The 15,786-nt window shown below is 71.1% G+C and overlaps 1 protein-coding gene across 1 annotated transcript; it reads left to right on the forward strand.

Annotated features, from left to right (window-relative positions):
- Window positions 1-925: 925 nt before the first annotated feature.
- On the forward strand, window positions 926-15,192 carry LOC129068321 (chitinase domain-containing protein 1). The gene is made up of 13 exons (XM_054570483.1): window positions 926-982; window positions 3,882-4,035; window positions 4,333-4,482; window positions 4,659-4,791; window positions 5,606-5,650; window positions 6,387-6,493; window positions 6,757-6,818; window positions 7,865-7,957; window positions 10,645-10,746; window positions 11,241-11,396; window positions 14,630-14,710; window positions 14,828-14,870; window positions 15,064-15,192. Exons 2-13 carry the CDS (start codon window positions 3,925-3,927, stop codon window positions 15,160-15,162), a joined length of 1,182 nt encoding a protein of 393 aa, XP_054426458.1. The 5' UTR covers window positions 926-982; window positions 3,882-3,924; the 3' UTR covers window positions 15,163-15,192.
- Window positions 15,193-15,786: the final 594 nt, after the last annotated feature.

Here is a 15,786-nt window from a genome sequence, read left to right on the forward strand (position 1 = left end):
TGTGCCTTCAGACCATCCCAAGAGGCCCCCCTCCCCCACCGCTCTTGCTGGGGGCTGAGAGGCAGGGGTTCTGTTTGCATCTGCAAGACGGTGCCATTGTTCCTGGAGGCGAGCGCAGGAACAGCGCTAGGTCTCAGGTATATGGGGTTTTCGTGTCCCAGCTCCAAACAGCATGTGGGCACCGCAAGCCCATGGGCGGTGACCCAAGCCGAGGGCTGAGATGCATTCACCCAGGGAGATGTGAGGGATGGCGGAGGAGGGGGGCGGGCACCAGAGGAGTAGGAGGAAAGCCTGGAGAGGCGATTTGCGCGTCCAGGAGAGAAGAACGTGGAAGACGGTAGGATTTGCCCTGCGCGTTCCCCTCGGCCCCGCGCCCACACCAAGCTGAGGATCTGGAGCCTTAGGCGCTCTCTGGCGGTCACACGTGGCTACAGCGCTGACGTCGTACAAGGCGCCCAGGCTTTCAAGGAGCGCGTGCGCTGGGGAGGCAAGGAACCCACTCCCGCACACGCCGTGATGCCCACGAGGGGACCGCGACACCCCGGGAACCCCGCTTCCGCCCGGCAAGGCTGTCGGGCTCCCCGGAGAGCCCGAGACACGCGGAACTCGCGGCACGCGGCGCCTCGCTTTTCGGTCCTCCCGCCTCCAGGCCCCGTTCGCCTCCGGGTCCAGCCCCCGCGGGGCCTTAGATTCTCTGGGGTTCCGCCCCTTGACACCGCCCCCGGCCCGTAGCCTGGCCCCTCCGCTCACCCCGGCTCCTCCCCTCCGGCCCGCCCCTCGGCCCAACGCCAGACCCCGCCTCAATTCAGGCTCCTCCTCTCTGGGCCCCGCCCCAGCGCGCTTTGCTTTTCGACGGCGACGCGGAACTGGCGTGGCACAGGCCCGACAGGCGCGGGCGCTCTGGGGCGGGACTTCCGGCAGCGCTGGGTAGCGTCTTCCGGCCGTGCACGAGGGTGGTCCGGCCGGCCACCGGGACATGAAGGTGAGCCCCGTGGCGGCCGGCCGGTGTGGTGTCCGCGCCCTTGTCCCGGCGCTGCGCCGCCTCCGCTCACGGCCTCAGTCCCCTTCCGCGCAGTGGGCGCGCGGGCGGCGCGAGGCCGAGCAGTGTGAGAGCGGGCGTGGACGAGAGGGCTTTCTGTGCGGGGAGGACGTGGGCGGCGTGGGGGCACGGGCGCGAGCCGCGGCGCAGCGAGCGTGGACGTGTGCGGACGGGCGCATACGATAAGACCCTGAGTGGAAGCAGCACGGCACCAATGTGACAGGTGGCTGCGAGCGGGCCGGGAGGGTGGTGGCCGCCCTGTCCTCAGGGGCAAGGGTCCCCATGCTGCTTGGGGTGCACAAGGCAGGACCCCACCTCGCTCAGCCCCCAGCCTTGAAAGGCGGGACTTTGCACACCTTTTCCCTCGCCGCCCCTCGCTTCCCAGGTCACTTAGAGCTGAGCCCAGAGGGGTCAGGGGACAGTGGCTGGTGGCACAACCGGATCTCTGCTGGACTCCTTTTTCCATCGGCTTAGCGTAGCGCGGTGACCACGCGTCCTCCGCCCGCCTCCTGAGCCTGAGGGTATGCCGACAGGACCCGCTGAGGTGTGGGGAGCTCACGAGGAGCTCACGCCTGATACAGCCCGTGGTCATAAACGTCCTCGCGAGCTGCAGTCCTGCCTCCATGCGCCTTCACGCCTCCCCGCGGGAACACAGTGGGCTCCAGAATTTGCGCTCAAAGGCGAGAGCCGGGATGAATGACTGTCACACTTGCCGTTCCGTTAACGACAGAGTTGACTCAGGGTCTAGCCCGGTGTCAGTGATAAACACGCCGGACACATCATTCAGCGTTTTCAAATAGGCACATCAGTGACTAGGGAGACCAGCTGGACCGGTAAAAGCGAGTGTCTGAAAGGGTCTTAGAAGAGATAGCATCACCGAGTGGGGGCTCTGCTCAGCGCCTTCCCTGCACATGAACAGCGTGCACGCACGCTGTGTGGATGTGTGAACGGGGCCGTGGCCAGCATTCTTATAGTGGGTGTTCATGAAAAACGCTTGACCGACACTGGGGATCACTGCTTTTTGGGCACGTGGCTGAACCAATCACCCCAGGAGCTCACAGCGGGCCTGAGGGCCCCACCTCCAGCAGCCCTGTGGTTCGGGCGTGTAACAGCTCAGGCCGAGCTCAAGCGTCCAGTGGTCACTGCGCACCGCAGGTCCTTGGCAGCGGCGGTCCACACAGAGGCAGTCACGGGCAGGGGCGGAGGAGGGGCACGTTCAGACACGGGAACAGGGAGCGTGAGCCCAGCAGTCAGCTCTGGCAGGAGCACGAAGCCTCGGGCAGAGGCTGGGGGCCGTCACCCCACAGAGCACAGCAGGGAGCTGTGGGTGGGGCCTGGATCCCCTGCCCCGGGGTGCCCACTCGCCAGGCAGCTCACACACTGGGTCCCTGCCACCAAGTGCCAGGCCTTTGGTCGAGGGAGTCCCCTGCTGGTCAGGGGCAGCCAGCACCCCAAGTGCTGCTCCCCGCTGCTGCCGGGTCCTCCCTGGGCGGCCCTGCCCCACTCCGGGCGCGGGCAGGCAGGCTGCTGCAGTGCCCGCCAAAGCCTCACGCTCAGCCTGGTCCCCTTGTGTTGCTCCTTTGAGCACAGAAGCCAGCAGGGTCGTCACCCTCCAGATTGGCCCCCGCTCCGCCCTTTCCTCTTTCCCCCGGCGTGAGGTTGCAGGTCCAGGGGCAGGCAGAGGAGCCCGCCCGGGTGAGGACAGCGGGTGGGGTGGCCGGCTGGGGCCGGGGAGGGGAAGGGCACCACCGAGCCCCCCGGGTCACTGCTCTGTGAGCCCCGTCAACTTTGTTTCTCGCTCCTTTCCATCCTCCGTGACCCACGCCTGCACCGCAGAGCCGACGGGAGGCCTGCGGTCACCGAAAGGCCAGAGACAGGGCACCTGGCAGAGTGGGACCCCTCAACCCCGGCACTTTGCGTGGCCCCTGCCGGCAGGTCCCTCCTGTGCGCCGGCCCTCAGCTCTGTCACATGTGGGGCACCCTGTCAGGCCTCTTCCTCCTCACAGTGGCTGGGCCACCCTGAGCTGGCCCCTCACGGCTCGGCGGCTGAGGCTTCGTCCCGGCCAGGCAGCGACGGGTGATTCAGGGCAGCCTGCCCCTGCCGTGTCCAGGGTCCCCCGCCTTCAGGAGCTTCCCAGAAAGCCCGTGGCTGCCGCTGTGGCACTGCCACGCTGGGTTCCGAGGCTGGGAAGCCCCAGGGGAGGGGCACTGCCCCTGCTGTTAGGATAGATGCTGCTGTTGTCGGCAGCTCCGTGTCCTCTCTGCTCTCAAACCCTGGGCCGCGGCCCCACACGGCTGTGCTGCGGGCGCGTCAGGTGCCACAACATGGAGACTGCCCCGAGCGCCCGCCGCGCCCGGGGAAGGGACCGCCCAGAACGGCGCGGCCTGTGTGGCTCTGGGAGGGGGAGCTGGTCCAGAGGAGAGTTTCAGAGGGCTGGGGGGCCTGGCGCTGCCTGCTCCGACAGGCGCGCCTGCCTGACCGGGGCTGTGCACTGCCCTCCGGTCAGGGGGCTGGGCCCGGGGGCTGGTCTGGAGGGCGCGCCTGCCAGGGCCCTTCATGCCGGCACGTCTGAGTCTCTCAGGATGGCAGCTGCTCCGCTTCCCTGAGTGAGAGATGAGTAGGTGGGGTGGGAGGAGGGGTCTAAAAGCCAACGGTAAGCTGGGCCGGCAGTGCTGGGAGGGGGGCTGCGGCCGACAGGGCTGGTGCGGCGCAGGGCTGTGTCCTGGGCCCAGTGCCCAGCCCGTGCCATCAGCACCCCGGCCCCGCGATGACAAGGACCCCAGTCGCCAGAGGGGTGCCCCACGCTGTGGGTGGCCGCCACGTGCTCTGCGCTCTCTGCAGGCCCCGGACCCCGCGGTTGGACCCCCGCTGTGACCTGCCCGCCATGAAGGCTCTCCTCCACGTGCTCTGCCTCGCTCTGGCCTGCGGCTCTGCTCACGCCACCCTGTCGAAGTCGGATGCCAAAAAGTCCGCCTCCAAGACGCTGCTGGAGAAGGTGAGGGTGGTCTGGGGCTGGCCGAAGGGCTGACCCATCGTGCTTTCTCCCTGCCCACCAGGGCCCCATGCCCGCGTAGCCTGTGGGCCGGTGGGCTGGAAACTCGGCCGGTGCTCTGGCTGGACGGCCTCCAAAGGCGCAGCCTGTGGCACAGCCAGCTCTCAGAGAGGCCCTGCCCTGGCGGGCGGCACTGTGAGGCCCCCACGCAGTCCCTGGCTGAACGGAGAGGACCCCTCTGTCCCCGTTCCGCCTTCTGCTGCGAACACTGGGGACCCCTCCCCGCTCCTGTCGTTTCAGACCCAGCTCTCGGAGAGGCCTGTGCAGGAGCGGGGCCTGGTGGTGACGGACCTCCGAGCTGAGGACGTGGTGCTTGAGCATCGCAGCTACTGCCCCGCGAAGGCCCGGGAGCGGCACTTTGCAGGGGACGTCCTGGGCTACGTCACCCCAGTAAGCTGGGCCCGGAGCGGGAACGGGGCGGTCGTGAGGGCACGGGGCGACGGGCTCTGCGGTCTCGCCGCCGCCATGGGGGCGCAGGGGGAGACGCGCAGGGGTCCTCTGGGGGAGGCCCGCGGTGCCCCTCCGGCCCTGCTGCAGGGGGCTCACCCGCCCCCGTCCTCTGCCAGTGGAACAGCCACGGGTACGACGTCGCCAAGGTCTTCGGGGGCAAGTTCACGCAGATCTCGCCCGTGTGGCTGCAGCTGAAGAGGCGCGGCCGCGAGATGTATGAGATCACAGGCCTCCACGACGTGGACCAAGGTCCTCGCCTGGCCGCCCGTCGGCGCGGCCCCGGGCCCGGGGGGGTGAGGACGTGCGCGTGCGAGAGGACGCGTGAGAGCGTGAGCGTCTGAGTGTGTGCGCGCGTGACCGCCGTCCGCGCCGGCCTGCACCCCGTCGGCCTCGGCAGCTCGCACGCGCCGGCCTGGAGGGGCGTCTGGGGCAGGGCTGCTCGGCCTCGCTGGGGGCCAAGTCTGGGACGACAGGCACGGGGCGGCGTCTGCCGTGTCCGCATCCGCAGCAAGAAGGAGCCCCGGGCGGGGGTCCTCCCCGTTCAGCCAGGGCCTGTGCAGGGCCCACGGTGCCGCCCGCCAGGAGGCGGCCGGGCGGGGCCCCCCAGGAGCCGGCCGCCCCGGGACGCGCTCTGCCCCCAGGCGCACGTCTGGCCTGCCTGCTGCCACCGTGGCCGTCGCAGAACTCAACAAGCAGGTCCAGGGAGGAGCGAGCACCCAGCCGTCCTGACTCTGTTTTGCCCACCTGCGCCCGGGTTTACGCGGCTGTCCCCCGTCGGGGTCCGTGGGGACACACGTGTCAGCCAGTTGTAGGTTTTGAGACCCAGAGCAGCGCCCTGAGGTCGGAAAGGCAGCATCAGAGCCTGGCCCTCCAGATGCCCCTCCGCCAGGAAACAGCGCTGGGGCCGCAGCTGCCCTGGCCCAGGCCACTCTGCAGGGGGGAGGGCCCCGGGTCCGGCCCACCAGCCTCCCCGCTGCTCTCCCCTGCGCGGCCGACCGCTCTCCTCCCTGGGATGGGTGAGGGGCTCTGTCCCCACGTTGACTGTCCTCTTCGTGTCCTGCAGGGTGGATGCGTGTGGTCAGAAAGCAGGCCAAGGGCCTGCGTATAGGTGAGTCCAGGGCGTCTGGGCAGTCAGGGTGGCCGGCCCGTAGGCCACACACCGAGGGGTAGAGGCCCCGGCTGGTGGGACCTCCCCGTGAGAGGCCGAGGGCCCCGGGGTGCTCTCCATGCCTGTGGGTTGCACCCCGGCCACTCAGAAAAGAGGCCGACCCACAGCCTGGCACCTGAGGCCCTCGGTCCAGCCGGGGTCCAGTGGCTGCCCTGCCCGCCAGGCCAGTGCCTCCTTCACTGGTTCCTTCACTCATCCCGCGAGCTCTCATCGAGGGCCTGAGGGCCCAGCCTGAGAGGGACGCCAGCCCTGCCCACCCCAGAGCCCCCAGCCGGCGGCGGGGGTGACAGTGTCCCACAGCACAGCGGGCTCAGCGGGGCAGGGGCAGGCGGGGCGCAGGAGGAGCCGTGGGAGAGCCCTAGAGCAGACCGGCAGTTGGCGTCGGCAGGGAGCACAGGGCCAGGCCTGGGAGGAAGGCGGTCCAGCAGGGGCCAGGCGGCAAAGAGCCCAAACAGGGCTCCAGGCAGGCGGGGACCCACCTGCGAGGGCGGACGGGCCAGCACCTCCGTCCTCCCCCGACCGACCGGGGCCCCTCCCTCAGCAGGCCACGAGCTGCTGGGGTGATCGCGCCGGGAGCCCGGCTGTGCGGTCACTCTGCTCTGGAGGCCCACGGCCGCCCCGGGGGCGGAGCCGAGCGCAGGAGGGTCCCAGCACCTGCGCGGGCCTGTCCCCCCAGTGCCCCGGCTCCTGTTTGAGGACTGGACCCGCGAGGACTTCCGGAGCGTCTGGGACAGCGAGGACGAGATAGAAGAGCTCGGCAAGACCCTGGTCCAGATCGCCAAGGTGGGGGGCACGCGCCGCGTCCCTGGGCCGCGGGCCCCCCATGGGCGACGCCCCGCTGTCCGTGCGGGGCCCCGAGGGGCTGGGGAGGCATATGAGTGGGCTGCACACAGGGGAGCCCCGGCCTCTGTGGGGACCCCCACCGCCCCCTCAGAGAGGCCCTCCTGTGCCTGTGCCGCGGCCCTCGGGCCACGACCTTCCTGGGGGGCGCAGGCGTCTGCCGTCCAGCCCGCCCTCCAACCGCCTGCCCGCCCCGGTCCCTGCAGAGCCAGCACTTCGACGGCTTCGTGGTGGAGGCCTGGAGCCAGCTGCCGAGCCAGGAGCACAGGTAGGGGGTGCGGGTGGCCCTGCCTCTCGCGGCTCAGGTGGAGCCTGGGCGGGTGCGGGGAGGGGCCCCTCGGGAGGAGGCTTTTGTCCCAGGGCCGCGCTTCCCTGGCCCTGCTGGGTAGAGGGGAGCAGGAGGGGCCTCCCCAGGAGGCCAGGCCGGCCCGCCAGCAGGAGGCACTGCCGAGCCCTGGGGCCTCCTGGGGGCCTGAGGAGGGGCTAGCCGGGCCCCCTGGGCAAAGCATCCATTGGCTGCCCAGCCCTCAGGCTGTGTCCACCCTTCCCCGTGCGGCTCTTGGCCGCACTGCCCTGGGCCAGCGTGCCTGGCGGGAGTCGCCTGCCACAGCCACCACCCTGGTCTGCCAGGAACGTGGGAGGACGCAGGAGAACGCTGGGGCAGTGGAGGCTTTCGGCCGGGGGCAGCGGGTTCAGGAACGGGCCATCCCTCTGTCCCCACTCCCCACTCCGCCCCAGGCCTGAGTCCCGCTCCTCCCACGGCTTCCAGAGGGCGCTGGGCTGGGCTCCAGGCCTCCCCCTCTGAGCCACACTGTGCCCTCCTGTCCCAAAGGTGCTGGCCAGCCTCTGCCCAGGGGGAAGCCACGCCCCCAGCAGGGTCTCCCATTTCAGGGGGAGGCGGAAGGTGCACTATCATGGGGGCGAGGGGAGTGAGACCCCCACCTGAGGCACAGTCAGCTCTGCCAGGAGCCAGCGCGCCCGGGGCCCTGTGCCCCAGGGGGGTGGGTGCGGGGGCCCCGAGGCCCGGTCTGGGGGGAGGTTTGGGGGGGCGGCGATGGCCAGAGCCGTGCCGCTGCACAGCGGGTTCCAGGCAGCCCCGTGCTCTGCGCCCGCCCGGCCCGGCCCCGCTGTGACTGTGCAGGCAAGGTTCTGCGGCGCCCAGGAGGGTCACCCGGGGCAGCGTGTGGGCCGCTGAGCGGCTGGTGCCCGGGGGCGGGGTGTCCTGCGCCTGCAGGACAGAAGGTGCCACGGACGGGCGCCTGCCCGCCGGGCTCTCAGCCGAGCCTCCCGGCCTGACCGCCCTTGTCCCCGCAGGGGCCTCGTCCACATGCTCACCCACGTGGCCGAGGCGCTGCACCAGGCCCGGCTGCTGGTCATCCTGGTCATCCCACCGGCTGTCACCCCCGGGTAAGTGCCACGCTCACTCGGGGCTGGGGCACTCGTGCACCCGCACACGCGGAGACCGGTCGGGAGACCCCCACGCCGGGGGAAGGGTCTTGGACTCAGCGCCCCTCGCGCTCAGGTGCGGCCCTGGGGCGCCACGGCCAAGAACCCACCCGCCGGGAGCTCGGGGCCCCTGCCCCGCCCATGCGCCCTTCCAGACCCCATGGGACAGGGAGGTGTGGGGCCCAGGTGGCCTGGCTGCTCTGTCCCCGCTGCCCAGGGCAGGGCAGTGACAGGGAGGGCCACAGAGGCCCAGGCAGGCTGCCCAGGGGCACTGCCCAGCCCACAGCCCCTGAGGGACCAGAGAGGGTGCACCCCGGGCCAGTGACGCACACTGGGGACGTTCACAGGTTGATAGACACGCACAAGACTTAGCTGACAGGAGAGCCTGCGGGCAGGCCGGCCGCTGCGACACGCCCCTCAAGCGGGCGCTGTCCTCAGGTCAGCGCGCCTCCCCGGCGCTCGGCCCCTGAGGCCGGCAGCGCCCATCGCACGTTGCCAGAGGCCTCGGGCCCTTTGCGCGGCCCAGACAGCAGCCTCCTGCCCGGCTTTCCTCCCAGCGGGGCGGGCGGGCTGCAGGGAGGCGGGGTGCTCTGCGGGCTGGGTTCCAGACCTGTGCGCTCCGCCTGGGGCAGGGCAGCTTAACCCGGGGTGCCTCCCCCACGTGTATATGTGTGTTCACGTACGCGGCACATGGGTGCGGTAGGGCTGGCAGCACCGGTGCTGCTCCTGGGCCGGGGGTTCCTGTGGCTCCTGGGGGCCAGAGCCAGGCCCAGGAGGGGAGAGGAGCTGCCGCTGGGGAAAACGGGGCGGACACCCTGGCGGTCGGCACAGGCTCTGCTGCAGGCGCGGGCCCGCTCCCTGCCTCTCTTCGTTTCTTGGGGGCTTTGGGGGGCAGCTTCTCAGGCAGGGGTCTGCCCACAGCCGCTCCCTGCACGGGTTGTCCGCCCGGAGCCTCGCAGCAGGTGTCGAGGGCAGACGGGCGGTCGATGTGCGTTGGGGGAGCTGGATCCCCCTGGAGGGACCGGCTTCGGGCCCCGGCAGGGTCCTTCCCAGCTGCGCCCTCATGCCCAGCTCCTGGCACCGGGGCAGGAGGTGGGTGTGAGCCAGGGTCGCTGACCCCCGCCCTGCAGCCACCCAGGGAAGGAGCCGCCTCCGCGTGCCGGTCTGGGGGTGCCAGGGGCGGGGACTGGGGCCCGCCCCCCGCAGCCTGCGAGTTGTGCTGGCCAGCATGGGCTTGCGGCGGGCCCGGCGGCCGCACCCTGGGAGCTGACTGGGGGTCAGCGCTCCTCCTCCCAGGCGCCTGCCAGCATTTCTGTAGTGGACCCCTGATGGCCCGAGCTCCGGAAGGATTCCGCATGCAGAGGTGCAGTGCCGGGGGCCTCCCCGCAGCGGGGGCCTGGGCCCCGCCCCCCCCATTCGCAACCCACCCTGCGTGCAGCCACTGCGGTCCTCCAGCACAGGGGGCAGTTTGCTCAGCCTCATGCACCACTGGAGACGCCGGCGCCGTGAGCTGGTTCGAGGAGGGCCCTGGCCATCCCCGTGGGCTGGCTCCGGCGCATCTCCAGCGGCCACAGCTCCCGGCCCCCCGGCGGCTCGGCCCCTCTGGCTCAGTCTCAGGGAGCTGCCCTCGCACGGGACCTGCCAGGCCCAGCCCCCCAGCTGTTGCCACTGCCACGGCCGCCCCTGGGTTGCTCGTGGTTTCCAGTGGCGGTCACTCCGCAGCCAGCAAGCTCCTTCCGTGGCACCTCTCTGCACAGAGGCCCGTGCCCACCGGCCTGGGGGCGGAGGTCGCTTGTGGGTGTGGGACAGGCGTGGAGGGAGCCGTGTGTGCCACAGGGTGGGGTCCAGGCTGGAGGGCCGAGGGGCCTGCCCGCCGACAGTGCCCTCCGACCCTGGTGGGCAGGTGGGCTCACATTGAGCGGAGCAGCTGGGCAGGAGCAGGTGACAGCTGGTGGGGGGGCCAGGGCCACTGGGCACAGGGGGGCGCAGACGTGGGCACCCCCATCGTGGGCGGGCCTTCTGCTTGTCACCGGTGAGGTGCCCCCCAGAGCTGCTGTGGGGGCTGCTCTGCGACCGGGGGCAGAGGAGAGCCAGCCTGCAGGAGGCCGACTGGGGGCAACACTGGGGAGCTCCCCCATGGGCAGCGCTTCAGCCTCCAGGGTGGGCAGGGGAGCGGCACGAGGGGAGGGCAGAGCCGTGAGGGCCGGGCCACAGAGGGCTGAGGGCTGGGGAGGCGGCAGGTGTTCTCGAGGGGGGAGGGCACGCGGCGCCGGGCAAGGCAGGCGTCCTGGCAGGTTCGGGTGACCCACAGTGGGCTCCAGGCCCAGGGGGCGGCGGCCGGCTGGGGTGACGGGGGAAGGAGGTGTCCACCACGCAAGATGAAGCTGCGGGCAGAGGGTTTGGCTCTTGGAGGCAGACGAGGCCCTTGAGGTGACCGAGTGGACCTTGCACTCGCGCCTGCCTCCACCCCTGGAGCATGGCGCTGACCGAGCTGCCGGCTGCTGGCCTCTGCGCACGGGGCTGAGTCACCTCCAGGGTCTGGCCCGCACCCTCCTGGAGCGGCGGGGAGAAGGGGTGTGGGTGGGGGCGCCGGCTGAGAGGCCAGCAGGCCGTGCGAGGGGCCCCGGGGCTGCGCCTGTGTCTTGCAGGGCCGACCAGCTGGGCATGTTCACGCAGAAGGAGCTGGAGCAGCTGGGCCCCGTGCTGGACGGCTTCAGCCTCATGACCTACGACTACCCCACCGCGCAGCAGTGAGTGTGGGGCCCGGCCCTGCGCGCCCTGGCTTGGGCACAGACGCTCCCCGCCCACCGGGCTGGCACTCAGGAAGGCGAGGCCTGGCTCCTGCGGGCCCATGAGGGGGCGCTGCGTCAGCCCTCGGTTCCCGGGCCCGGTCCGTCCTTCCCCGAAGCCCACGGTGGGCCCGTGTTAGGCGGCCTTTGGCGGGGCGGGGGCGGGGGGCGGCGCACGACAGGTGGCAGCAGGCAGCCCCTGTGGGAACACCATGCCAGTGCCCAGTCCCGCCTCCAGGGAGTGGTGGCCACGGGTGGTGGGCCTGCCCCATCGCCAAGGAGACTGTCCCGCCCCTGGCACTGCTGCCCACCCGCCTTGGGCCTCAGCCTGAGCTGTGCCGCCCCCAGCGAGGCCGGCGTGGACACCAGAGCGTGGCAGGAAGACGCCAGGGGAGACCCACCGTCCACTGCCCCTTCCTTCCCGCTGAAGCGCAACCCCCCACCCCGCCCCGCAGGCCTGGCCCCAACGCGCCGCTGCCCTGGGTGCGAGCCTGTGTCCAGGCCCTGGACCCCAAATCTAGGTGGCGGAGCAAGATCCTCCTGGGGCTCAACTTCTACGGCGCAGACTACGCAGCCTCTCGGGACGCCCGTGAGCCCGTCATTGGGGCCAGGTGAGCTGGGGCTCCCTGCCTGCAAGGCAGCCTCCTGTGCCATCCGCCCCTGGGGCCTTCGTTCCCGTGGGGCTGCAGGTCCCCCGCTGGTGACGGGCCGAGCAGGCGGGGAGCCCTGGCAGGGTCTGCCCGCTGGTGGGTGCCAGTGGACGGAGCTTCTCCGAGCCTCGGGCGGGGGCCCATGCCAGCTCTGCCCAAGCCGGGGCCCTGCTAGAGTTGCCCCTGGTCAGCAGGCCCGTGGGCCCCCGTCACTGCGGGCGTGGCCCAGGCGGGACGCCACCAAGCCCTGGAGACTCTTGTCACGGGGACCCAGATTTTCTTCCACTCAAAGGACAGCCTCTCCGTTTCTCTCTGTGGCTGTGCTGGTGTGGGGTTTTGTTCAGGTTCATTCATTTTATATATTTATTCTTGGAGGGAGGTGGGGGGAGGAAGAAAGGCAGAGGATCGGATCACTGACGTGAGAGAGAAACGTCAGTTGGGTGCTTCTCGCCAGGGACCAAACCCGCCACCCAGGCCTGTGCCCTGACGGGGGAGTCGAACCGGCAGCCCCCCGCCGACCGAGCCACGCCAGCCAGGGCTGTTGAGCTTCATTTTGCTTCTCCTTCGGAAGGCTTTTGGGCAGGGCATGGAGCTCTGGGCTGTCCGCCTTTTCCCGGCTCTGCTGCGTGTGTCGCGCGTGCGGTGTTGCTCAGCCCTCTGGCCAGGCTGCCCCAGCACCCCCTGCCGTGTGCCTGGCGGGGCCTGCACAGGGCATCCTCCGTGTACTTGGTCTGCGTTGCACTTTTGGGATCTGTGGGCTGGTGCACTTCGCGGGTTTGGAAAGGTTTTGACCAGCTTCTTCAAATACCCCCCTGTCCTTGCCTCTCCCGGCTCTCCAGGCCCTCGAGTGTGTGCACGTCTGGTTGCTGGACTTGTCCCCAGCCCCCTGGTGCTCCTGGCGCGTTCCGAGCTCTCTGTCTTTTCGGTGCTCTTTCTGGCCTTGGTCCCTGTCCTCACGTTCAGTGGCATTTCCTGGCCTGTCGTCTGCGGCGGGTCCCCGGGCCTCTTCTGGTCACCATCGGCCCAGTGGCCAGGGTGAGGCCTTCCCTCGACTGCAGCGTCGCCCCGAACTCTGCACCGGACTGGCTGGTGCCGGTCCCGCCAGGCAGCGGCGGCTCCTCCCGGGGCCCTGCCGCCGGCCCTCTCCAGGCCCGCGCTCTGGGGCGGCTCGGCTCTCGCTCCCCGGAGACCGCGAGAGCTGCCACTGTTCTCCCGACCTGGTCCTGTCGGCGGAGGGCGTCCAGAGACCGCGGTTGGGCACACACGCTGCTGCAGCTCCAGGGTCATGCGTGGGATCCACGGTCATGGGCTGTTTCCGTCCGTCCATCCCTCTGGTCAGCTGCTCTGTGCTCCTGTGCGCCTCCCTCCCCGCTGCAGCCTTGCCCGGGAGGCCCGTGTGCCCCAGCCCTGCCCCGTCCCCAGTCCCTGGCCTGCAGGGGTGGGGATAGGGCGGTTGGCCTCCAGGGACCACCCATCTTAGCTCAGGCCGCTGCGTGCGCCCCTCAGACAGGGTGGCTTGCACCTCAGACACGGCCCGTCCTGGAGGCCGCAGGCCGAGACCCAGGGTCACAGGCCGGCCCCCCCGAGGCCTCTCCTGGGCGTGCAGACGTCGGACCCCTCCCCGTGTCCCCACGCGGTCGCCCTCTGTGCGCGTCTGTGTCCTGACCTTTTCTGACAAGGACCCCAATCCCACTGGGCTGGGACCATGCTGGTGACCGCATTTTACCTTCCTCGCCTCAGTCACGCTCGGAGGCCCGGGGCTCAGACTGTGGTGCCGGAGCTTGGGGACAGCCCCCCTCCAGTGCCCTGTGAGGGGCGAGGCGCCCCTGTCGCCCCCGGGCCTGGGCCCAGCAGCAGCCCACCCAGCGGGGCGGTCCGAGCCCTGGCGTGGCGCGTGGCTCGTGGGGTCAGGCGCGGAAAGGCCCCAGGCGGCCCCGGGGCCCCAGCTGTCCTGAGGGGGCCAGCGGCTGCAGGGAGGGAGATCTGATCATGAGGGTGCACATGTGTGCGCGTATACACGTGTGTCTGGGTGCGTGCACTGTGCACGCGTGCACTGGCTGCAGCCCCCGCTGGGGGGTCTGTGCCGTCTGCTGAGACCTCCCCGCCCCCATCCCCTCCTGTACGCGCCCCCCACGCGGACAGGGCGGGAGGCCGGAGAGGCCGGGAGCACCGATGTCCGCAGGTCGAGGGATGCGGCGGGGTGGAGAGAGGGGCCCGGGGCTGGGGCTGCTGCAGGTCGGGGGGAGCCGCCCCCCAGCCTCACCTTGGCTGGGGCGGGTGCTGCGCCCCACGGGCCTCCCTGGGGGCCAGGTCAGTCCACCCGCCCGCCCACAGCGCGGGGAGCAGAGAAGTGGCGGCAGGGCTGCGGCTAGTGTGCCACGAGGGCAGATGGGGGTCAGCGCCCACTGCGTCCTGCGGGGGCGCTGGGGGGGGGACCGGGCGGGCCTGTGACAGGCAGGGTCAGCTCAAAGCTCTTGGAGCAGGCTGGGGTCGCGTCTGCTTTGACTTCAGGGGCCGGCCCTGCCTGGCTGAGAGCCCTGGAGCCCCCCTCGCCCCCAGGCCGGGGCCACACCCTGCACGGTCCAGGGAGTCCTGGGCCGTGAGGGGCTCCTCTCTGCACGCGCCGGACCCCGGCCCGCCCCACTTGCTGCTCCCGGGAGGGGTCCCTGAGGCTGAGGCCCGGATGAGGTCTGGGCCCCACGCAGCCAGGTTCCCTGTGGCCTGTGGTGAGTCCTTGCTGCCTCCGCTGGGGTCCGCGTGGCGTGTGGGCAGGGCTGGGGGTCAGCAGGGACAGCCTCTCCCTGCAGGCGCACCTGGCAAGGGCCCTGCGCCCCCGCGGGATCCTCCTGGGGCAAGGGCTGCGTGGTGGGCGACGGGGTTTGACAGCTCTGCCAGGGGAAGGTGACTGGCGGGACCACGCACCTGCTGAGCCCCATCCCGTGGTGCGAGGCCGCAGCCTGGGATGGCTGTCAGGCCCTCGCTGGACCCTGGGCAGGGCTGGCCGGTCTTTGCCGCCCCATCTCCTGGCCCCATGCCTGGCCCAGCCCTTGTTTCCTCTGCCTTCGACCCTCCTCTGGGTGGCTCCCCTTCTACGGCAGCCACAGCCCCGCGAGGGCGGTCCTGGGCGAGGCCTCCCGGGGTGGGGGTGCCATGGGCAGGGGACGGCACCCACACCCAGACCCACGCCTCCCCAGGTACATCCAGACGCTGAAGGAGCACAGACCCCGGATCGTATGGGACAGCCAGGCCGCGGAGCACTTCTTCGAATACAAGAAGTGCGTGTGTGGCCAGCCGGGCTGGGAGCGGGGGCCGTCCCCTCTGCCTCCAGGGGACCCGAGGGGCAGGGGGGGGGGGCCGACACCAGGAGGCCGACGCCCCACTGTCTTTTGCAGAAGCCGAGGAGGGCGGCACGTCATCTTCTACCCGACTCTGAAGGTGCGTGTGGCCCGGCTGTGACACTGCTGCGGGGGCAGCAGGCCGGGCCCCTCCCCACAGGGGCCCTGCCCTCAGGGAGGCGGAGGCGGGCGGGGGGTGGAGCCGGGCCTGGCCTGCCACCCCAGGGCCGGGGGGCTCAGCCCCAGCGCGTCTCGGGGGCGAGGTGGCAGCCAGCGCTTCTCTCTGCCTGCAGTCCATGCAGGTGCGGCTGGAGCTGGCCCGGGAGCTGGGCGTCGGGCTGGCCATCTGGGAGCTGGGCCAGGGCCTGGACTACTTCTACGACCTGCTCTAGGCCCAGTGCTGGGCGGCGCGATCTCGGAGGGACGGGGACCGTGGGCGTGTGAAATACAGGCTTTTCTGTCGCCCTGGCCGTGTCTGCTGCAGTCCTTGGGTGGGGCAGACAGGGCCCGCAACCCCTACCTCCCTGGCAGTGACATGAGGAAGGACCCCCCCAAAACACAGTCCCTGCCCCCCGTGGCCTGTGGTCCAATGAGGGTTGGGGGCTTTGGAGCGGCCCAGGCGCTCAGGGCCTGTGCTGCTGGTGGCGGGGCTGCGCCCACACCCTCCTGTGGACCCTCCTGCCTGGCGCCCACCAGCAGCCAGGGCCCCGCGGCGGGGCGGGGGCCGCTGCGGAGACCCACCCCGGAGGGGCTGGGCCTCCCCTGAGGGGCTGGGCCCTGGGCCTCGCAGGTGGCAGCAGGGGCCCTGAGGGATGGCCGCATGGGGGCCTGGGCCTGCGCCCTTTGGGGCAGCCACGCTTTCGGGGTAGAAAGCTGGGAGGCAGTGGTGAGGGGCCCCTCCCCTCACAGCCCAGGAAGTCCCCTCGGTGGGCGCACCGGCCCCAGGACGGACCTGTCCTCGCGCTCGTCCAGGACACTGCACTCGCTGACCGAGGCCTGCTTTCCAGAAGCACTTG

The sequence above is a fragment of the Pteronotus mesoamericanus genome, unplaced genomic scaffold (assembly GCF_021234165.1).
Source record: "Pteronotus mesoamericanus isolate MK-2021 breed Mesoamerican mustached bat unplaced genomic scaffold, CSHL_Meso_final contig_214, whole genome shotgun sequence".
Classification (NCBI taxonomy): domain Eukaryota; kingdom Metazoa; phylum Chordata; class Mammalia; order Chiroptera; family Mormoopidae; genus Pteronotus; species Pteronotus mesoamericanus.